Source organism: Balaenoptera musculus, chromosome 3, assembly GCF_009873245.2.
Source record: "Balaenoptera musculus isolate JJ_BM4_2016_0621 chromosome 3, mBalMus1.pri.v3, whole genome shotgun sequence".
Classification (NCBI taxonomy): Eukaryota; Metazoa; Chordata; class Mammalia; order Artiodactyla; family Balaenopteridae; genus Balaenoptera; species Balaenoptera musculus.
The window spans coordinates 42,238,495-42,261,662 of NC_045787.1; the positions used below are offsets into that span (position 1 = coordinate 42,238,495).

At 39.4% G+C, this 23,168-nt stretch overlaps 1 protein-coding gene across 1 annotated transcript in view; it reads right to left on the bottom strand.

Annotated features, from left to right (window-relative positions):
• ANKRD55 (ankyrin repeat domain 55) overlaps window positions 1-23,168 on the bottom strand; it is a 413,288-nt gene that overhangs the window by 91,390 nt on the left and 298,730 nt on the right. Inside the window, exon 3 of the mRNA XM_036847799.1 lies at window positions 511-600. Coding sequence (XP_036703694.1) covers window positions 511-568 — 58 coding nt within the window. The 5' untranslated portion in view covers window positions 569-600. The remainder of the gene's footprint in view (window positions 1-510; window positions 601-23,168) is intronic.

Below are 23,168 nucleotides of genomic sequence, written 5' to 3' on the forward strand. Positions count from 1 at the left end.
ATAACATAGTGATAAGTCATTACACAACCTCGGATGAGATAATGTATCAACTATAGCATAAATCTGGGCAACATCTATTCCTGAAGGGAATCAAGAGATATTTATGAAACTATAGCAATGAGATATTGGGTTTATGTTACTTATTATAATGTATATATTTTAAAGATTTGAACAAAAAGCTAATGAGAATAAAGATGATACTATCTGAAATAGCTGGTGTGCCTGAAACCCAATTTTTAAAATTTGTAGGTAGGAGCACTTTAGCAAGACTAATAGACCATAAGCTTATTTTTCCCTTCTAAATGCTTATCAAATGAGAAGTGAACATTTAGAACAGGTTTGTTTCCTATGTGAAATCCTCTTCCCACATCACACCCACACACCCACACCCACACACCCACACACACCCACACACACACACATTACTCTCTCTCCCCGTACAACTGCAAATCCCTACCGTTGGACTGAAGATGCAAAGAACCAAAGGGTGAGTTAAAGCAGCATTTTTACCTTTTTGCTGATCAAACACAGATGGAGTGCTGAAATCCATGGTTGCCTGTCTCATCATTTACCATCAGGATGGCAAAAAGCATTTGGTCTCTAGAGAGGAGAAAACACCATCTCACACGTTACAGTCAACACAACAGTCAGATACAGCATCCCTTGCCAAGACCTCTGTTTGAGAATTAAATGTGCATTAGAGCTGCCGGTCTTTGTCAAGGCAAATGATGGAAATAGGTAAATGTTATTCCTGTAATACCTGACAGGAAAAAGAGTTACTTCTTATGGTCTCACTCATCAGCTATACCCACGTGTAAATATTACACACCCTCTATCCCCCAACAAATACAGACAAAAAAAGCTCAAACCTTGAAAAACGGTTTTCATAGAGGGCCACCTGCCTTGGATCTGGGTCAGGAAAATACTGGAGGTAACGGAGCCTCAGCAGCTGGTGTGTTGTTTTAAACCAAAAGAAATCTCAATGGGTGAGTGAGGATTCACAGGGCCAGACGGAGCATGTGCAAAGCTGCCAATGCAGTTTGGATTCAGCTGTGTTCTTGGTGGAGTGAGAACTGCATTTGGGTCATGTGAGCAGAGTGCCCTCTCAATGGAATAGCACGTAAATATTGTAGCAGAAGGCTGCTGGCCATGTGCTGTATGGAGTACTTACCGGCTTTCATAGCTCATCTTTAGTCTCCCTTCAGCTCTGTTCTCCGAATGACAGGGAGGATGGGGGGAAGGAAGTAGCGTTTGAAAGGTTGGATTTCAGGGCTCAGATATCCATGGCGATAAAATTAAAACAGTGTGCAATCACAAGGGTGTTTAGTGCAGTATTATACGTGGTGGAAAAACCTCAAATCACCCAAATGTATATCATTTGAGGAGCAGTTGAATAAATGGTAGTAAATTCATACTCTAGATTTAAAACTCTGAAGTAAATCTCTATGAATTTATCTGGTAGGATGACTCTATTATTAAATGAAAAAAGTTATATATTTCATTTGTTCACATCTTTATAAAACCAGCAACCACCCACTGTATATATAAATATGTTCATGTATGTTCACAGGAACAGAGGAAGATGTATGAAGATATACTATTAATATTGGCTACCTCAGGGGATTGCAATTTAAGTAGGAGATTTCTAGTTCTTTATCTACCTCTGTATTTTTAGGCTTATTATAACAAGCCTGTTGTTTTATATTTGTTATTAAAAATCTGATATAATAAATTCAAAGCAAAGCTCTAAAATCAAGACAATCAGGTTTTTGGATAAGTCAAATAGTCATATAGAAGATGATCTTGTAAATGCTGTTGATAATGATAACAAAATTTTTTAACTTAATTAGTGTGTGACTATGGAAATAAAAGCAGAAACCATTTTTCTTCGTATATGGCCACATTTGTTTTGATCTACTGATATGGACTGTGTTTTTCAATAGACAGGCTTCTTTCTTATCTCTTGCCTCTCATATTTTCCCCATCAGCAGACTGTCTGGCCTCAGTTCCCTGTGACAATACTAGGACCCACTTACCTTCCTCACATCAGCCCTTCCCCCACAAACACCCTGTGTTCATTTTATTTAAAACATGGGCAGAACCTACTTCTTATAAATCATTATGCAAAATGTGCTCCATAGATACATTTCTTAAATTTCCCAGTGCTGTTTTTTTTTTTTTTTTTTTGCATTAACCATGAAAGCCAGACTTTGGAGGCCGAGTGTGAATTGGTGAGGACACTTTGGCTTACGCTAGCAGATATTCAGTTAAGGAGAGATGGCTTAAGCTCACCCAACTGACTGAGGTAAAAGGAGTTGTGGTCACTTGGTCCCAAACACAAGAAAAATCAAGGATTTATTGGGTTGGCCAAAAGGTTCGTTCGTTTTTTTCCGTAAGATGGCTCTAGCAGCACTTAGTTGTCTTTAACGTCATTTGAAACAATTTTGTTAGATTGTATTGTGACAGCTTTCATATCAGTGTGCATTTCAAAAAAGACTTATCAAAGTTGGTGAATTTTTTTTTTAACATCTTTATTGGAGTATAATTGCTTTACAATGGTGTGTTAGTTTCTGCTGTATAACAAAGTGAATCAGCTATACGTATACATATATCCCCATATCCCCTCCCTCTGCGTCTCCCTCCCACCCTCCCTATCCCACCCCTCTAGGTGGTCACAAAGCACCGAGCTGATCTCCCTGTGCTATGCGGCTGCTTCCCACTCGCTATCTATTTTACATTTGGTAGTGTGTATATGTCCATGCCACTCTCTCAAAGTTGGTGAATTTTTGTGTAGCCATTTTAATATTGAAGATGGAAGAAAAAAAGCAACATTTTTGGCATATTATGCTTTATTATTTCAAGAAAGGTAAAAAGGCAAAAAAAAAAAAAAAGCAAAAAAAAGATTTGTGCAGTATATGGAGAAGGTGCTGTGACTGATCAAACATGTCAAAAGTGGTTTGCGAAGTTTCGTGCTGGAGATTTCTCGCTGGACGATGCTCCAGGGTTGGGTAGACCAATTGAAGTTTATAGCGATCAAGTTGAGACATTAATTGAGAACAATCAACGTTATACCTCACGGGAAATAGCCGACATCCTCAAAATACCCAAATCAAGCGTTGAAAATCATTTGCCCCAGCTTGGTTATGTAAGTCGCTTTGATGTTTGGGTTCCACCTAAGTCAAGCGAAAAAAACCTTCTTGACCGTATTTCCGCATGCAATTCTCTACTGAAACGTAACGAAAACGTTCTGTTTTTGAAACAAATTGTCACAGGTGATGAAAAGTGGATACTGTACAATAATGTGGAGCAGAAGAGATCATGGGGCAAGCGAAATGAGCCACCACCAACCACACCAAAGGCTGGTCTTCATCCAAAGGTGATGTTGTGTATATGGTGGGGTTGGAAGGGATTCCTCTATTATGAGCTCCTTCTGGGAACCCAAACGATTAATTCCAACAAGTGCTGCTCCCAATTAGACCAAGTGAAAGCAGCACTCGAAGAAAAGCATCCAGAATTAGTCAACAGAAAACGTATAATCTTCCATCAGGATAACGCAAGACTGCATGTTTCTTTGATGACCAGGCAAAAACTGTTACAGGCTGGGAAGTTCTGATTCATCTGCTGTATTCACCAAACATTGCACCTTTGGATTTCCATTTATTTCGCTCTTTACAAAATTCTCTTAATGGAAAAATTTTCAATTCCCTGGAAGACTGTAAAAGGCACCTGGAACAGTTCTTTGTTCAAAAAAGCTAAAAAGTTTTGGGAAGATGGAATTATGAAGTTGCCTGAAAAATGGCAGAAGGTAGTGGAACAAAAGGGTGAATACGTTGCTCAATGAAGTTCTTGGTGAAAATGAAAAATGTCTTTTATTTTTACTTAAAAACCAAAGGCACTTTTCCGCCAACCCAATAGATTAACCTCCTTTTAATTCATTTGTTCATTAATTCATCAGTGGCTATGGAAGGATTACTATGCTCCAATCATTTTGATAGGCACTGATGATGCAGACGTCAGTAAGATAGGAAAGGTCTCTATGCTCAATGAACTTCACTTTGGTGCAGCTTCTGCTTCTGGCTATGCTGGAGTAATAGGGACTGGATTTACCCTCCTGCTTAAACAGCTAGAAAACTAAGCAAAACATTTGAAATGATACTTTTCAGACAGCAGGCAGTGCAGGCCAGAGATCCCTGGCAGAAGAGAATCAAGAAAGCTGAGCCTGATGAGTCCCCAACTGACTGCTTGGGGAGAGCTCCCAGGCTGAAGCGCAGGGAGGGTGTGGTGGGTTCAGTGGTGCCCTTCCACCCCAAAGATGCATCCACATCTTAATTTTCAGAACCTGTGAATGTGACCTTATTTGGAAAAGAGGTCTTTGCCTATGTAATCAAATTAAGGATCTCAAGTTGAACTCATCCTAGATTATCTGAGTGGGCCCTAAATTCAATGACAAGTGTCCTTATAAGAGACACACATAGTGAAGTGGAGTTTATGTGACCGGAGATTGGAATGATGCAGCCACAAGTCAAGGTACACTTGGAGCCACTAGAAGCTGGAAAAGGCAAGGAACAGATTGCCCCTTGAGCCCTCAGAGATAGTATGGTGCTGTTGACACCTTGATTTTGAACTTCTGGTTTCCAGAATTGTGAGAAAATAAATTTCTCTGTTCTCAGCCACCAAGTTTGTGCTACTTTGTTACAGAAGCTTCAAGAAACTAACACAGAGGAGGACTTCTCAAAGTAGATGCAGTCTCTATAACTGTTATATTTCTGTGCCCATTTATATCATTACCAAAACCAAATTAAAATATAGACAATTTCACATTTGTAAAAGGGCTGTTTTGGACTCATTTTGAAAAAAGGCAGTCAAATAGAGTGGAAAGGACATGAGTTTGAGTCTATTTCTTGTTAACTGTGTGATTTGGGCAAATTATATAACTTTTTGAGCCTCACTGTCTTAATCTGTGGTATGGGGACCCCACCCCCTAAATTCTTGTGAGAGTTATTATTGTTCAGTCCACTTCCCGAGCTGCAAACATAGAGATAATTCTTTCTAGACAGCCAAAGCCAAGTGTAAGATAACATTTGGTTGTTTTTTTTCAAGTGCGTTTTGAATAAGGCCCTTATTCAGACATATTCACACACTTTTCACACATACCAGGTGCCTGTGGTTCATTAATTATTATCTACAACGTAGGAGGGGAAGAGAGGACAAGGTCTGTGTGACTGCAAAATCTGGCTCTGTGCTGCCTCTCCAGCTCATCTCTCACCACCCTTCCTCCGTTCTCACATCCGGCCACACTGGTCTCCTTTCTGTTCCTTGAACATGCCATGCCCTTTCCCAAACTCCCAAAACTTTGCTATTCTATCCCACCACTTGGAATGCTCTTTCCCCAGTTCAAATGTCACCATTTCACAGAGGCTTTCTCTGACCACATTTTCTAAAATAGTCTTTCATTCCTTTACCCCATCTGTCACTTCCTTCTCTAGAATGCCACTTTGTGGGTTAACAATGAGGAATATCCCTGTCAGGGAGACAGGCCTTTGCCCATGTACAACATCTGTCTAGTTCAGGGCTTCTCAGACTACCTGTGGTGAAGGACCAGGTTTTTAAATTTCCAAAGCATCATGGAACTGATACATTAATAAAATATAATGAAAATTAAAAATTGAAAAAGAAAAAATAAGATTTACAGAATGCAACCCCCAATCTTTATTATTAGATTCAAACAAGCATAAAGTTACATCAAAAAATGTAATCAAAACATAGAATAATCAAAGAATTTTTTTTTTTTTTAGTACAGGGAAGGATTATTTATTTATTTATTTATTTATTTTTGGCTGTGTTGGGTCTTCGTTTTGTGTGAGGGCTTTCTCTACTTGCAGCAAGCAGGGGCCACTCTTCATTGCGGTGCGCGGGCCTTTCACTATCGCAGCCTTTCTTGTTGCGGGGCACAGGCTCCAGACGCGCAGGCTCAGTAGTTGTGGCTCATGGGCCTAGTTGCTCCGCGGCATGTGGGATCTTCCCAGACCAGGGCTCGAACCCGTGTCCCCTACACTGGCAGGCAGACTCCCAACCACTGCGCCACCAGGGAAGCTCAAAGAATTTTTAAAATGTACACATTGTTCATTGAAAGTACATTTAGGCATTAATATGCTGTGCTGTCCAATATGGTAATCACTAGCTACATATTGCTATTTAAGTTAAATTAAAATTTGATAAAATAAAAAATTTATTTCCTCAATCACAGCAGCCACTGTGATTGTATTTTGTCATAATTAAAAACTTCCTGTTCTTTAAGAGATGCTGGTGAGAAAACAAAAAGACAAACCACAGACAGGAAGAAAATATTTGTAAAACATATCTGATAAAGGATTGGTATCCAGAATACACAAAGAATTATCAAAACCTAGTAATAAAAAAACCCTAATTTTAAAAAGGACAAAGATTTGAACAGACATGCCACCAAAGAAAATATATAGATGGCAAATAAGTCTATGAAAAGATGCTCAGCATTATTACTCATTGGAAAGTATAAATTAAAATCACAATGAAATACCACTATGCACCTATTGGAATGGCTTTAAAAAAGCTAAAAACACACTGTGTGCTGGTGATGATGATAGAACTCTGACACATTGCTGATGGGAATGCAAAATAACCCAGCTATTTTGGAAAACAGTTTGGCTGTTTCTTATAAAGTTAAACATAAACATGGCCCAGCAATCCAACTCCCTGGCATTTACTTAAGAGAAATGAAAACATATGTTTTCACAAATACCTATATGTGAATGTTTATAGCAACTTTATTATCACCCAAAACTGGAAACAACCCAAATGTTCATCAACCGGTAAATGAATGAACAAACTGTGGTACATCTATATGATGGAATACTACTCAGCAATGAAAAGGAGTGAAGCACTGATACATGCAAGAAATGAGTGGATCTTAAATGCACTTGACTGAGTGAAAGAAGCCAGACACAAAAGACTACATACCGCATGATTCCCTTTATAAGGCATCCTGGCAAAAGATACAGAGATAGAAACCAGAGGAGTGCTTTCCAGCAGGGAGGGAATAAACTACAAAGAGGCCAGAGAGAACTTTTGGAGTGATAGAAATACTCTCTATATTGATTGTGGTGATGGTTATACACTCTCTATTCACTTGACAAACTCAGAGAACTAAACCCCTCCAAAAGGAGATTACTAAATCATACCTCAATAAACCTGAAAGAACAAACAATATAAATTTTACTTCTATAATTTAACTAATAATATTATCCTAAAATATGTTTTAAAACACACTTGTTAAAAATTAAAATGATTGAAAATAGCAAGTTTTAAAAATAAATAAGTGTGAAGAAAACATAGGTAGTACTCTCTTTGACAAAGGTTGTAGTAATGTTTTTTTGGCTATCTCTCCTCAGGCAAGGGAAACCAGAGCAAAAATAAACAAATGTGACTATATCAAACTAAAAAATTTTTTGCACAGTGAAGGAAACTATCTACAAAAGGAAAAGGTCACCTACTGTATGGGAGAAGATACTTGCAAATGATATATCTGATAAGTGGCTAATATCCAAAATATACAAAGAACTCATACAACTCAATTAACATCAAAAAAAATATATCACACAACCTATTTAAAAAATGGCAGAGGATCTGAATAGGCATTTTCCCAAAGAAGATATACAGATAGTCAACAGCCACATGAAAAGATGCACAACATAACTAATCATCAGGGAAATGCAAATCAAAACCACAATGAGATATTACCTCACACCTGTCAGAGTGGCTATTATCCAAAAGACATCAGATAACAAGTGTTGGGAAGGATGTGGAGAAAAGGAAACCCTTGTACACTATTGGTGGGAATGTTAATTGGTACAGCTACTGGTACAGCTACTGTGGAAAACAGTATGGAGATTCCTCAAAAAATTAAAAATAGAGCTACCATATGATCCAGCAATTCCACTCCTGGGTATTTATCTGAAGGAAAAAAAACCCACTAATTCGAAAGGATACACGTATCCCTATGTTCATTGCTGCATTATTTACAATAGCCAAGATATGGAAACTACTAAAGTGTCCATCAATAGATGAATGGATAAAGAAGATGTGTTATATATAGAATGAAATATTACCCAGCCATAAAAATGAACTCTTGTCATTTGAGGACTTCCCTGGTGGTGCAGTGGTTAAGAATCCTCCTGCCAATGCAGGGGACACAGGTTCGAGCCCTGGTCCAGGAAGATCCCACATGCCGCGGAGCAACTAACCCCGTGTGCCACAACTACTGAGTCTGCGCTCTAGAGCCCACGAGCCACAACTACTGAGCCCACGCACCTAGAGCCTGTGCACTGCAACAAAGAGTAGCCCCCGTTCGCTGCAACTAGAGAAAGCCTAAGTGCAGCAACGAAGACCCAACGCAGTCAAAAATAAATTAAAAAAAAAAAAAAAAAGAACTCTTGTCATTTGAGACAACATGATGGACCTGGAGGGTATTATGTTAAGTGAAATAAGTCATACAGAGAAAGACAAATATTGTATTGATTTCACTAATATGTGGAATCTAAAAAACAAATGAACAAACATAACAAAATAGAAACAGACTCACAGATACAGAGAACAAACAGGTGGTTGCCAGAGGGAAGGGGGTTGGGGGAGGAAAGAAGAAAGAGAAATAAGTCCTTATTTTTCTGAGATCTGTATACACATTTAGATTATAGTGCATGAACTAACCTTAAAATATCATGTATTTAACACTATCCTACTGTGCGTGACTTTCCACACCAGTTTGACAGAACCCAAAGTGGTCTACACCACGTTCACAGAGACAAGTCCATTACCACAGGCTTGGAGGTGTGGCAATGTCTAATTGCTGTAACAATTTCTAAATGGTTACGTTTAGAAGTACTCTCAGTTTTTGAACATACCTTGTCTCGAACTGGTGACAAGCAGTTCCTGGGCTGGCACCAGCTGTGGCCCACACCTGGCACAGGGCTGGTTTAAATCCCTCTTCCTTTGACTCTTCCCCTGGCGGGCTTCTCCCTACCGTCCAGGTGTCGGCTCAGAGAGGCCTTACCCAACCTCCATATTCCATGTAAAGCAGCAGTTGCCTCCCTGCCCAACCCTAATTACAGTTAATAAAATGTCCTCATTTTTCCCTTCTTGTAATTGTCACTATCTGTAATTAACTTGTACTTCATTATATCTTCATTATCTGTCTCCCTGTAGTCTATGCTGTTGTTCCCCAGACTTTTCAATGTGCTTCAGCTGACTTTCAAATATCTGTGTCTGGGTCTTGGTCTGAGGGCATTTTTCCAGAATACAGAAGGTCACTTTGCCAGCTCTGGGGGCCAGGCCAGAAGTGCCAGGGAGCTAATCATCCCCTTCCCCAACCCACAGCAACCCTCAACCAGTGACTCTTGGGAGCTGGCCTATAGACACCAGCTGCCTTGCCTTTAGATGTAATGATTCTGAGGTGTGCTGTTTTACACCATTTCCCAATGTTACCCTTTAAGAAATAAGCTCCACTGCCACCTGTGATAACTGGTTTAATAACACACTTTTTATGGGCTGCCATTCCCTACCTGTATGACATCTCCCCACCCACCTTTCCTACCCCATGGTATTTCCTGCACTTTTCAATAAGCTACTTGCATTGGAATCATTGTCCCAGGATCTTCTTCTGGGAAAACTCAAATTAAGACACTTCTCCAGTAGAGGGTAAACTTCCTAAGGACAGGGCCCTTGTCTGCTTTGCCCACTCTGTGACCCCAGTCTAGTTCAGAATGAAGCACAGAGGAAGTGCCGATAAATATTTAGTGAATGAAGGACTTCACTGGAGGACTTTCCTTGCCAAAGTTGATGACTTACTTGGTCACTGACAATATTGCATTAGGACCCAATTAACCATCGCTTATTGGGGTAATTCCTTATTAAGAACTTTCTGGTGAGGACTTCTGATGACCTTGACATTTTCCCATGTAAACAAGAAACCATATATTTGAGAATTTCAGATGTGCTGCTATGTTTTAATGATATTCTGATAGTGTTGTAAACCTAGTGTACACTTACAGAGAGGTTTTAGGTAGTCCTACATTTTATTCGGGTGAAACCAGAGGCTTCTCAGCAACGTGCTCGAGTTACGGAAGTGGGAACTATAATGGCGGCTATGAAGGCAGTGATGGGGGCTTGGACATGACACAGCCCTGAGTTTAAGTTCCAGCTCAGCACATTTCTAGCTTTGAGATACTGAGCAAATTACTTAACCACAGTTACAAACGAGGATTAAAAAATACTAATCTCGCAGGGTTGTTTTAAGAGTTAAAACCCAGTAATATATGTAAAGTGCTACTGTGAAAAACTGAGATTATGCATTGGTTTTAAAGCAATCTGTTGAAGTCACTTAACTATTTTACTGAAAAATGCCTTTAGGTTTGTTTCTGATTTTAGAAGGATATGCATAGTCTTTCTTCCTGGTTAATTAAAAGTAGACCAAAGAAATCGGTTAGTAGGTTAATTATACATACGACTCACGAGAAAAACCAATCTCTTAAAACAAACATGGTTACAACTTTAAGTGAACAAATATAGTTCTCTACCACAAATTTTCTAAAATCTGTAAATTCTTATAACAAATAAAAGGTTGTAAAGTCAGAAGTTCTTGGATCTATCAAAATAAAACTTTCAATATTCTATCGCTTTTCCCATTATCAAGCAGACTCTATAATGCTAAGGTGACAGGTAATTGTAGATTAAATTTAAATTTTATGGTAACTGGCACATAATCTTTTTGAACCTTCTTATTTTAAAATTGACGTAAAGGCCAGTAACTAAACAGTACTTTGCATTCTCAAAGTAGTTTGGTCAATATCTTCTTTATTTAAAACTTTTCATTAAGATTCATGATACATTAATTTCAATTATCATTTTAATCAATACCAACTTTAAATAATTCAGGTTTTTTCATGTTTCCACAGTGCTTGCTGTAGACTGAATGTTTGTGTTCCCCCAAAATTCATATGTTGAAAACTAGTCCCCTGTATAATGGTATTTGGAGGTGTGGCCTTTGGGAGGTAATTAGGTCATGAGGGTGGAGCCCTCATAAATAGGATTAGTGCTCTTACAAAAACTTTTTTTTTGAGATTTTAATTGGATCCTTTTAAGTGGTCATTTCCGAGCTTCTAGAGCTGTACTGTTCAATAAGGTAGCTATCAGCTAATATATGTGGCTACTGAGCATTTAAAATGTGGCTAGTCCAAATTGAGATGTGCTTTAAGTGTAAAATACATACTGGATTTTGAAGACTTAGTATGAAAAAAATAATACAAAATGTTCCCTTAATAAATTTTATGTTAATTATATATTATGATGATAATATTTTAGACATATTGTGTTAAATACAGTATATCACTAAAATTAATTTTACCTGTTTCTTTCTACTTATTTTTGAATATGATTGCTAGAAAAATTAATACTACACACATGGCCTGCATATTATTTCTATTGTACCGTGCTATTTTATAGGATCTTGGAGTGATCTTTAGGAAAGGCTGTTTAGCTGACTGGCTGAGCCTTATTCCTTACTTTCAGCAGGATTGATGGGGCACAGTTTGAAAGAGGGTAGAGGAGGAGGAAAGGAAGCATGGCCACACTGAAGAGCATGGAATACTGAAGCACCCAGAGAAGCCATTATCATTATTTTCATTGTTACCATCATTGTTATATAACCCAGGAGTCCATCACCAAGTTTTAGGTTCCCAGAAGGTATGATCTGAAAGATGGGTCTTCTGTCTCTCACAGTGCCAAAACAGTGCTACTCATATAGTCAGTAGCCAGTAACAGATACTGGTTTGTTAAACACTAAATGTCAAGTGCCCAAATGGACAAATCCAACTTTTGGCAAAATGGTGAAGTAGGTGATGGAAGCCTTCTGGCTCCACAGTGAGTATTCCTTTCCTCCTCCCCTTCCCAGTCTGCACAATCCCATTCCTGGTTAGTGCAGACACCCCCATTTCTGACTTTGCCCTATGTTTTCCTTTTATCTTTAGTTTTCAGGCTACTATAAACTTTTATTTTCATGCATATCATGATGGGAATTTGGTAAGTATCAGGCATTTCTACCATGCTCAGGTTAATCTGTAGCAATGACTTTATTTATTCATCAGTCATATGATAAATATTTAATGAGGGCTGAATGTGTATCAGGCAATGGTCGTGGTGCTGGGGGTATGATGGTAACCGAAATAGAGATGTGATCCCCATTCATGAGAAGCTTTCAGTTTAGGGAGATTTAGGAGGCCTTCTTCTGTGGTCTTCTGGCATCTCAGAGTCCTTGGATGCTATTCTTGGTCACCAGAAGCCTGAGGAAATATCTCTGAATGACCAACATCTGTTAAGACCCTCCCCATAACTGGGCAGAGAGAATGCTCTTCCTTTTATCCCTCTTCCCTGCCTCTCTAAGAGGCAGGTTTTCTAGCCTACCTTGCCCAGATGAAAAATGTAAAGGGGCTCCTCACCCTGTTATTCCAGCTGAATGTATTTAAGCTAGTATTAGCTGGTAGACATTGCTCTTACCATAGGTGTCCACACATTAGAATAATTTTGGTCTTTACTTTTGAAATCTAGAGTTGATATTTTTGAAATTTTTTCGTTCTCTGAATTGTATTTGTTTTGTTTTTAGATTTCCACCTCAACTGGAAAGAGTGAGGATTTACATTCAGTTGCATCTGGATTGTGGCCACTCCTTCAGTAATGCAATGGATTTGGGAAAATACAGAAAAGAAAATCTGATACAAGCCCAACCCACAGTGCTTTTAAATATCTGTGGATGGTGAATTTGCTGAACATCTCAAAAGTACTTTTAAAAAGTTCTAACTTTGGCCACATACCCTTTCCTTCTATTTTCAACTCATGAATTATTGGCCAAGTTCAAATGAAGCCCTGTGGTTTGAATTAAATTGGCACATGTCATAGAGGCCTGGCTCCAGCAATCTCACTGCTCCCCTCCTCCCCTTCCTGGCAGACTCTGGAGGGTTTAGAAGATAATTTTCATTGCATTAATTTTTCTGAGAGGAAATCCTTGTGAGAAATCTAGTTGAACTTGGCTCTCCAAAGTTTCTTGTACAGTTAGAAAAACAAAATTTGAGGTTACTAAGCAGGTTAATGGAAGAGAAACCTCTAGCTGTTTGCTTAGAAATGTTGCTAAGGAGGCCGAAGTCTCACTCGATAGAGTCACTCTGTTTTATGACCATAGACTGTACGCTTAACAGCCACAAAAGGGACAGGACAAGATCGAGTGTATTGTTGTATCAGTGCCCGTCCCTGCCAACTGCAAGAAGAACAGCATACAATGTGAGACACTCTTGGTACATGAAAGCCCCAGTATGATCCTGTAGGCTAAAGTTTCTTAAATTTTAACAGGCACACATATCACCTGGGGATTGTCTTAAGATGCAGGTTCTGATTTAGTAGATATGGGTAGGAACCAGAGATTCTGGATTTCTAGCAAGGACCCAGATGATGCTGGTAGTTGGTTCATCCTTTGTGTAGCAAGGGGCTAGAATATTTTTCAAATATTAAGTAAAATATACACTTATGGGCTTTTACCCAGAGACTCTCTACTGAACAGTAAAAACCTAGAAATATAAACTCAGTCCCCAAGGGGTCTCAGAAAATCTACCTGTAACAGACATGAGCCAGAGGTGGAGATTGCTTAATGACTGGTGGCCATTACCACCTGAATCTCCATGGCTGTTTGTAGGGTAAAGAGGGGTAGGGCCTATGGCTAGATGTTATTAGAGTCACCACAGTCTGAGCTTCCCTCAGAGCTCTGCTTCGTTGTAGCTCTGCGCACCTGTGCAAATTATGAAACCTCTGAATATTTTTCCTAATGTGTACACTGGAGATAATAATGGTACCCACCTTAACAGGTTGTTGTGAGGATGAAATGGGATAACAAAATGATGGTGTGCTGGAGTCAGCTCCTACCGGCTCCTACCGGCTGACTGAAAGACAGTCAGGAATTCTATGGCTTGAAATTGGCTGTGGTAGGAGTATTTACACATGGGAAACTGGCAAATGCTACAAGTCGGGGCCTTTTTTTTTTTTTTTTTTTGAGCACTGATTTACCAGCATATCACTCTGTGTAAAGTACCTAAAAGAGCTCAATAAATGTAAGTTACTACCATCTTAGCTACCTTTTCTGAATTCCTCCAGCACTTGTCATTTGAAACACATCATTTAGCACTGGATATTCCATGCCAGCCTTCTTCTTTAAAAAATTCTGTAATTGAGTTCTTCTCAAGAGGTAGAGTCTCTCAAAGGTGTGACCATATTCTGCCACATCCCATGATTGATCAACGCCTTGCTCTTTCACCTCTCCAAGGAAAACACTGAGCATACTTTCAGAATTTTTGGAATACATAGCTCTAACAGCTTTGATCCTCTCCACAGGAAACATCAGAGAACAAACTGAACAATCTCAGGGTAGATCCCAGGATATTAATGTCTTTCCAAAATATGTCCAATGATAAGTATGCCTGAATCAGAACAGGTAGGAACAGAATATATATGAGTTCTATAGACTAGATTTGTGGCCCAGTCACAAGTTTTCACACATTTGTCTAAATAATTGTAGCTGGTAGATTAATTGGAAAATGAACCCTGTCATAGTAGGTAAGGAGGTGATTTCCTTCTGTGTGTTTGTGCTGACAGCCCAATTTTGAACATAAGGGACCTTAAGAATCAGCATAGCCATCTAATGTGAATGCCCTCAACTTTTCTCTCCTATGCTTCTAAATTTCTCTGTCCCTTCCCCTAGCTCTCCTTATTTCCTTCTGCTAGGCTACCATTAGTTCACCTCAACCTACATAAAAAACTTTCCCTAGAGAAGCAGATTTGCACAACCATTAAGAGTATGGACTCTGGGGCTTCCCTGGTGGCGCAGTGGTTGAGAATCTGCCTGCCAATGCAGGGGACACAGGTTCGAGCCCTGGTCTGGGAAGATCCCACATGCCGCGGAGCAGCTGGGCCCGTGAGCCCACAACTACTGAGCCTGCGCGTCTGGAGCCTGTGCTCCGCAACAAGAGAGGCCGTGATAGTGAAGAGGCCCGTGCACCGCGATGAAGAGTGGCCCCCCACTTGCCGCAAATAGAGAAAGCCCTCGCACAGAACGAAGACCCAACACAGCCATAAATAAATAAATAATAAACCCAAAGTTTAAAAAAAAAACGAGTATGGACTCTGGAGCCTGAATGCTGGGTTTAAACCCCAGTCTTGTAACTTGACACTGTTTAAGCTATGCCTTATTTTCCTCATCTGTAAAATCAGAATACTACTAGCAAGTTTCTTATAAAATTTTGGAGTGAATTAAATTGATTTAAATATGTCAAGCTCTGAGAGCAATGCTTTACCCATAGTAATTCCCTTGTATATTTACTATTATTATTTCCATCAATTATTCCACCTCTTTTGCAACTTCATCCTTTTCTCTCAAGATTCTTTTTCCTAGCCTATATGTATGCTCACATCTTTCAATTCTTAAAAACAAACACAATATAAAACAAAATTGTGATGTTTCTTCAAACAGGTCTATTCTTCCTTTCCTGATGTACTTTTGGGAAAAAAAAAAAAAAGCCTACGTTTGCTCTTTCCTTCCTGACTACCCTATCTCTCCTTGGTCCAATTTCAGCTCTATAGCTGCTGAGCGCAGGCACTGCTGTGCAGATAAGCACTGATAAGCACTTGTTCTGACGGACCTGTTAGGATCTACTTCACCAGTGACCACACTTAGGTTTCCAATGGCTGGAGGAATTGATTGAGAACATCTGCTATGAAAAACATATAGGCTCAAATAATATTTTCCTCAAATCTCAGGGCTTTTACCACTTAAGCATCAGCATTATTTTAGGGGTGGAGGTGCGACCTTGGCAGTTTAGCCGTGGCAATGTTGTATGCTGGAAATAATGGTGAATTTTGCTGTCACAAGACCTGGGCTCAAGTTCTCCTTCTTCTGTACACATGGCAGATACTCTGTCAGTACTTAACTGAAATGAATTATTTGCTCAGCAAATCACTCAGGACTCTTGCCTTCTTATTTTTATGCTAATACACCAGCTGTCCAGGTTGGGTCTGACTCTTGACAGAGCTTGAACAGAGGTTGGATGTCTGGACCTGTAACTCAGGACTCTACGTGCTGGAATGAATAAACCCAGGGACTTTAAAAGGATTTTCTCTCTGAACGAGATTAAGGCAGGGAGATGAAGGGCTGATGAAGTTGGCCACAGGACCCAGGTTCCACCCTTAAATAGAGAAATGGGGTTCAGATGGAATCCTCTCCTGCTTGAAGCCAGTCTGGCATTTCTCAGGTATCATTTATATATCTCTTCTCTCTCTAGCTCTGCCTCTAATCTCCTTTTCCTCTCGGGAGAAATTTAACTCTTGAATTCTTCCTGTCATATGTCTTGAAAAAAAGAAATCTCACTGTCCAGAGAAGCATAAATCAGATTAGAACAAAAAGCTATCTTAACCATCCTTCTTTTACAAACAGAACCAGAGAGTTGATAACTAAACCAGTAATCATCAGAGAAAACATTTTTCTTTTATTTGTAGGAAGAAAAATAAGGAAGTTTGGATTATTGCCTGGCTGGTTGAGGCGACACTGTGGTGCATGAATACAGCATCAACAATTTAATGACATCAAGGGTTTGGCGGTTTCCTTTATATCCTGTCCAAAAGGATGTTTTCACATGAGGTTTTGCCAGATAAGTTTTGAAATGCTGTGTGTTAACAGCAATCCCTTTTTTGATTTCACAGTCTTTTTGTCAGACACAACTTTTAAAAAATCTATTTTCTTCCCCCTGAAAATACTGCTGGGGTGAACAGATTTATATTCAGCTTACAGAGCAGAAAATTAAAATTTTAGTCAGCCGTTGTGTATTTTATTTGATCTACATTATGTTAAACAGCTTGTTTGATGACAGGCTTTGGGTCCCTAACATGACCATCTTTTTGGTATCATGCAGACCCAATGCATATGTTTCTGGGTGAAACAATGCCTGAATCCTTCCTTGGCCTAATTTGTCCTATTTGTCTGTGAGGAATTTGCTGAAGGAGTTATACATGCAGCAATAGATCAGCCTTTAGGCAAGTTTAGCTTGATGGAATATTTCACCTATCAGCAGGATTTAAGCTTCCAGAGCTTATATTCTGACATTTCTCTCTCTTTCCCTCAGGGAAAGAAACTGTACTGAAACCAAAACTGAGATATGAGGAGGAAAGGAGAACTCAATATGCAGCATGAAGTTTTTGGCATGGCTAGGTTTAGGGAGACAAAACAATTGTTTTCAAGGGCTACATCTGAATTCATCTCTGATTCTCCAGGTAACAGGCTAAAGCTTTCCTTCACCCAGTTAAATAAACAAACTGAAATTCTACGGGCATAGGCGTATCTTTGTCATTTTATTGTCATATTCTCTCTGTTATCATTCAAGATACAAAAAACACACTGGGAAAGCCTTTAGCTATCTGCTTGATAGGCTGAGATATGAGAGAAGTGATTTTCATTATTAGCCTACTAATAATATTTGATGGGAACAAGAGGTGGCTTTGGTGATTTCTGAATCCCCTTCTGGCAATGATAGAAGATTTCCACAAGACAAAATCAGCCTCTTTAAGTGCTGTTTACATAATTCTGTTTGCATGAGACAGACTCATGTGTATTAAATTCTATGCTTGCCATGTGCAAATAGAGATCCAAATCAGAATTCTTAAGTTCTTCTCTTAGTGAAAAACCAAATAGCTGACTTGGAGAAGATCATTCATTGACTACTGATCAATAAGTGGGTATCGGGCACTCGTTGAGTGCTTGGCCTGATTCACTATCCCAACGTGCTTTGTAAATGAGCTGCTATTCTATGACCTACTACACCCCTAACCCCCCCAATAATCAGAAATGAGAAATATTTTTTCTTTTTAAAAATCCAATTTTGTATGCATGGATAGGTATAAATTAAGTATACATTCTGTCTCTGGTCACCCCCGGTCCATCTTTCATCTTCTGATGTCCTATTTTCAATTTTATTCACCTCTTCTGCTGGCTCATGAGTCTCACATTCTGACCTCCCTGGACCACTTTCCAGAACAAGTCCTGTGTGCTCAGAAGCCTTTCTGCCCCTTGGACAGGTATATTTACCCTTCAAGGCCAGCACCTGTGAGTCAGATGGCAGTGCTTAGGTATTCTAAGACCCAGCTCTGTGGATACAATCATCCTCTCAAATAAGCACAGATTCCTTCAGAGGATTACAGAGGTTTAGAGTAGAAAGAACTTTAAGGGCAAACAGTCCCACATTCTGAGAAGGGAGAAAACCAAGACCACAGAGGTGTGTTGACCCAGGGCAGTGCTTTCTCCACTGCTCCCTATGGCCTCTTGCTCTGTGAGTGGAAATCAACATTAGTTTATTATCACAGGTGACTTCTGGGGATGATACCTTAGCCAAGGACCTGTGACTTTAAGAGCTGGGCAATATGAGGGGACACAAATCACTTATTACACTTTTGAACACACAGATCTGTTTACCACCAGGTGCGAGTCAGCCCTATAAGCCTTGATTGCTCTGCTTGGCCCCCTAAGTCTGAATAATCTCTGAAGGAGCCAACCCAAATCTTTGCCTCTCCCCTACCTTTCACCTCCCTTTAATGTCCATGATCCCCCCTTGCTATCTTGCTTTCATGATTTCACTCACAACTCCCATGGATAATAATATGTTTATAAAGAACAGATAATTTGTATTAAGAGTCTATGATGGGACAGAGGCTATGCTAGGTTCTTTATGAGTATTGTTTCATTTAATTCTCACAAGAACCCAAAGAGATAGGTAGCATTAATAGCTCCATTTTCAGATGGGGATATTAAGGCTTGCAGGGGTTAAGTCACTTGCCCAAGGTTCAGGAGTCAGAGTTTGAACAGAGGTAGCCTAACTCCAGACCAAAACTCTGAATCGTACTATTAATAAATCAACAAAAACACTTTGAGCATTGACTACATGCAAGACATTCAGCCAGGCTCTGTGAAGGATGGGGCTTCCAGTCTAGATGAGGTGTCTGGACATTTACATAACACATGTCAGCGACACATTGTATGATGAGCATGACAAAACAATAAGTCAATAATAGGCTATGGTGAGAGTCTTAATCTTTTCTTTCTTTTTTTTTTTTTTTGGTGCCAGGGACCTCTTTGGCAATCTAGTAAAACCTATAGACTCCTTATTAGGATAAACGCATAAAATAACAAGCGTACAATTGCAAAGAAAAACCAATTATATAGCAATATAGTAAAAAAACAGTTTTTAAAATTGTGGTACTATGGTAGTATATAAGCGTCTGTATTAACACATTACATAGCACTGATTTAGTGGTAGCTTTGATAACTACAGTAATTTTGAAGTAGGGCTGAGCATGACAGTATTATGAGATCATCTATAATAAAACATATGATATGAAAAGATTTGTGATTTCTATTGGTGACAGTCATATTACATCTACTGCCACTGTGATTTGTGACTGAAGTAAATGCTACATTCAGTTAGAGGTTAGTGAAAATAGTTTTCCATTCAAGTTTCAAGCGTCTCCTCAAAACACCTCAGGGGATCCTGAGCCCCAAGTTGAGAACTCAAGTGGTTTAAAGGAAGGAACAATCACTTGTGGTCTGGAGATCCCGGGGAGCAGATATTATATTTTTTTTATCACATTTTTCTTTTACTTTTTTTTTTTTTTTTTTTTTTAATTTTTTTTTTTTATTTTATTTATTTATTTCTATGGCTGTGTTGGGTCTTCGTTTATGTGTGAGGGCTTTCTCTAGTTGTGGCAAGCGGGGGCCACTCTTCATCGCGGTGCGCGGGCCTCTCACTATCGCGGCCTCTCTTGTTGCGAAGCACAGGCTCCAGACGCGCAGGCTCAGTAGTTGTGGCTCATGGGCCCAGTTGCTCCACGGCATGTGGGATCTTCCCAGACCAGGGCTCGAACCCGTGTCCCCTGCATTGGCAGGCAGATTCTCAACCACTGCGCCACCAGGGAAGCCCTCTTTTACTTTTAATTGCAGTAAAAACATATAAAGTTTACTATCTTAACCATTTTTAAGTGTAAAATTCAGTAGTGTTAAGCATACTCACACTGTTGTGTAACAAATCTCCAGGACTTTTTCATCTTGCAAAATTTAAACTCTATATCCATTAAACATTAACTCCAACTTCCCCTTCCTCTCAGTCCTTGGCAACCACCATTCTGCTTTTTTTTTCTATAAATGTAACCACCTTAAGTATGTTGTAAAAGTGGAATAATGCAATATTTGTCTTATTTCACTTAGCATAAGTTCCTCACAGTTTACCATGTTGTAGCACGTGACAGGATGGAGCAGATATTGTTAAGCCATTTTACAGTTAGGCAGAGAGTAATGGCTTGCTAAATGATGCACAATGAATTAACCCATGCTTCTGCTGGCTCTTCAGTTTCTCAGTCCCATGCATGTCCCCTTATACAGTACTAATGAACTTGGCAAGTAGTCTCCAGCTATATGGTAATGGAAAAAGTCTCTTTTTGAAGTTATCAGGTCATAAGACATCATAGAGATCGCCACTTTAAGAACCAGTGACAATGGAGGAGAAGTGCAGTGGGCACAGAGGGGCCAGAGTTGTAGGAAACCAAGTGGATGTAAGTGCAAACTGCTTCTCATTTCCAGAGCTCTCCAAACCCAACGTCTCAGTCCCAGAGAGTGCAAATGTTACGTATTTTCTTTTTAATTGGAGTGTAATTGCTTTACAACGTTGTGTTAGTTTCTGCTGTATAACGAAGTGAATCAGCTATATGTATACATATCACCCCTCCCTCTTGGACATCCCTCCCAACACCCTCCGCCATCCCACCCATCTAGGTCACCACAGAGCACCAAGCTGAGCTTCCTGTGCTATTCAGCAGGTTCCCACTAGCTATCTATTTTACACATGGTAGTATATATGTCAATCCTAATCTCCCAATTCATCCCACCCTCCCCTTCCCCCCCATGTCCACATGTCCATTCTCTATGTCTGCGTCTCTATTCCTGCCCTGCAAATAGGTTCATCTGTACCATTTTTCTAGATTCCACAAATATGCATTAATATACAATATTTGTTTTGCTGTTTCTGACTTCACTTTGTATGACAGACTCTAGGTCCATCCACATCTCTACAAATGACCTAATTTCGTTCCTTTTTATGGCTGAGTAATATTCCATTGTATATATGTACCACATCTTCTTTATCCATTCCTCTGTTGATGGACATTTAGGTTGCTTCTATGTCCTGGCTATTGTAAATAGAGCTGCAATGAACACTGAGGTGCATGTGTCTTTTTGAATTATGGTTTTCTCAGGGTATATGCCCAGTAGTGGGATTGCTGGGTCATATGGTAGTTCTATTTTTAGTTTTTTAAGGAACCTCCATATGTATTTTCATTGTGCTATGTATTTCCACGTACTAGTTCTTCTTTTTGCTCTGTAATAAATAGACTTTCTCATTGCTCAATAGACACATTCTTGCAATGTTATCACATCTAAGGGGACTAAATTCCTGCATCTTGGAGAGGTTATTTTGCAAGATTGTGTGGCCTTGTCTCTCTAATGTTCCTTCATGAAAAAGCAATGGTAAAACCACAACTTTGAATATCAAAAAGTGAATTTGGACATATTTCAATAATTGTGAACAGTAATGTTTAATCCCAAGAGTGAGGTTTCTGTTATAGCTTTTCACATTTTGTACTAGGCTGGCAAGTGTAACTGACATAACGACAATGGGGAATTAAAATTCATTACACTGCATGAGGAAAATCTTTAACAGAAACCTCACTCTTCAAATTAAACTAGGCTGTTTATAATTATTGACACCTACCCTAACTCACTTTCTGGTATTCAGAGCTGTGGTTTTGCAATTGCTTTCTCTAGGAGAAACACTGATGTTTCTGGACTACCAGCAACATATGGTATCAAGATGTGGTTTACTTTGCATTTCCCTCGTGAGTAATGTTGCCAAGAATCTTTTCAGTTGTAGGCTGACCATTTTGGTATCCTCTTTTGTGAAGTACCTGCTCAGGATTCTTGCCCAATTTAAAAAATTGTGTAGAATTTTTGAAGAAGAGTATTTTCTAGATATAAATGCTTTGCCAGGTGTGTGTATGTATATGTGTGTGTGTGTGTGCACGCGCACGCGCCAGTCTCAAGTTTTCTTTTTCTTTTCTCTTAATAGTGTCGCTCATTGAATGGAATTTCTTAATTTATCAATTAAATCCAACTTATCGTTATTTCGTTGTGTTCTGTTTAAGAAACTGTGGCCTACCCCAAAGTCCTGAAAATATTTCCTGTGTTTTCTTCTAGAATCTTTATTGTTTTACTTTATACTTTTAAGTATATGATCCATCTTGAGTTAATTTTTGTGTATGGTGTGAAAAAGGGTCAAGTTTCCTTTTTTTTCCATATGGATATCCATTTGAGCCAGCACAATTTATTGAAAAGACCATCCTTCTTCCGCTGAATTTCTGTAATGTCTTCATCGTAAATCAAGTGATTGATCATATACGTATGGATCTGTTTCTAAACTCTATTCTATTCCAAGGTCTATTGTCTATTCTTGTACCAAGACCACACTTTAAAATTAGTCTAGCTTTGCTATTTGGTTTGTTTTTCCTCTTCAAGATTGCCTTAGTTATAATAGGTCCTTTGTGTTTCCATATAAATTTTATAAATAGCTTGTCAATTTCCACCAATTAAAAAAAACTGCTGGGCTTCCCTGGTGGCGCAGTGGTTGAGAATCTGCCTGCCAATGCAGGGGACACGGGTTCGCGTCCTGGTCTGGGAAGATCCCACATGCCGCGGAGCAACTGGGCCCGTGAGCCACAACTACTGAGCCTGAGCGTCTGGAGCCTCTGCTCCGCAACAAGAGAGGCCGCGATAGTGACAGGCCCGCGCACCGCGATGAAGAGTGGCCCCCACTCGCCGCAACTGGAGAAAGCCCTCACACAGAAACGAAGACCCAACACAGCCAAAAATAAACATAATAAATAAATAATAAATAAAAATTAAAAAAACCCCCAAAAAACTGCTGATCGGTGCTTTGTGACCACCTAGAGGGGTGGGA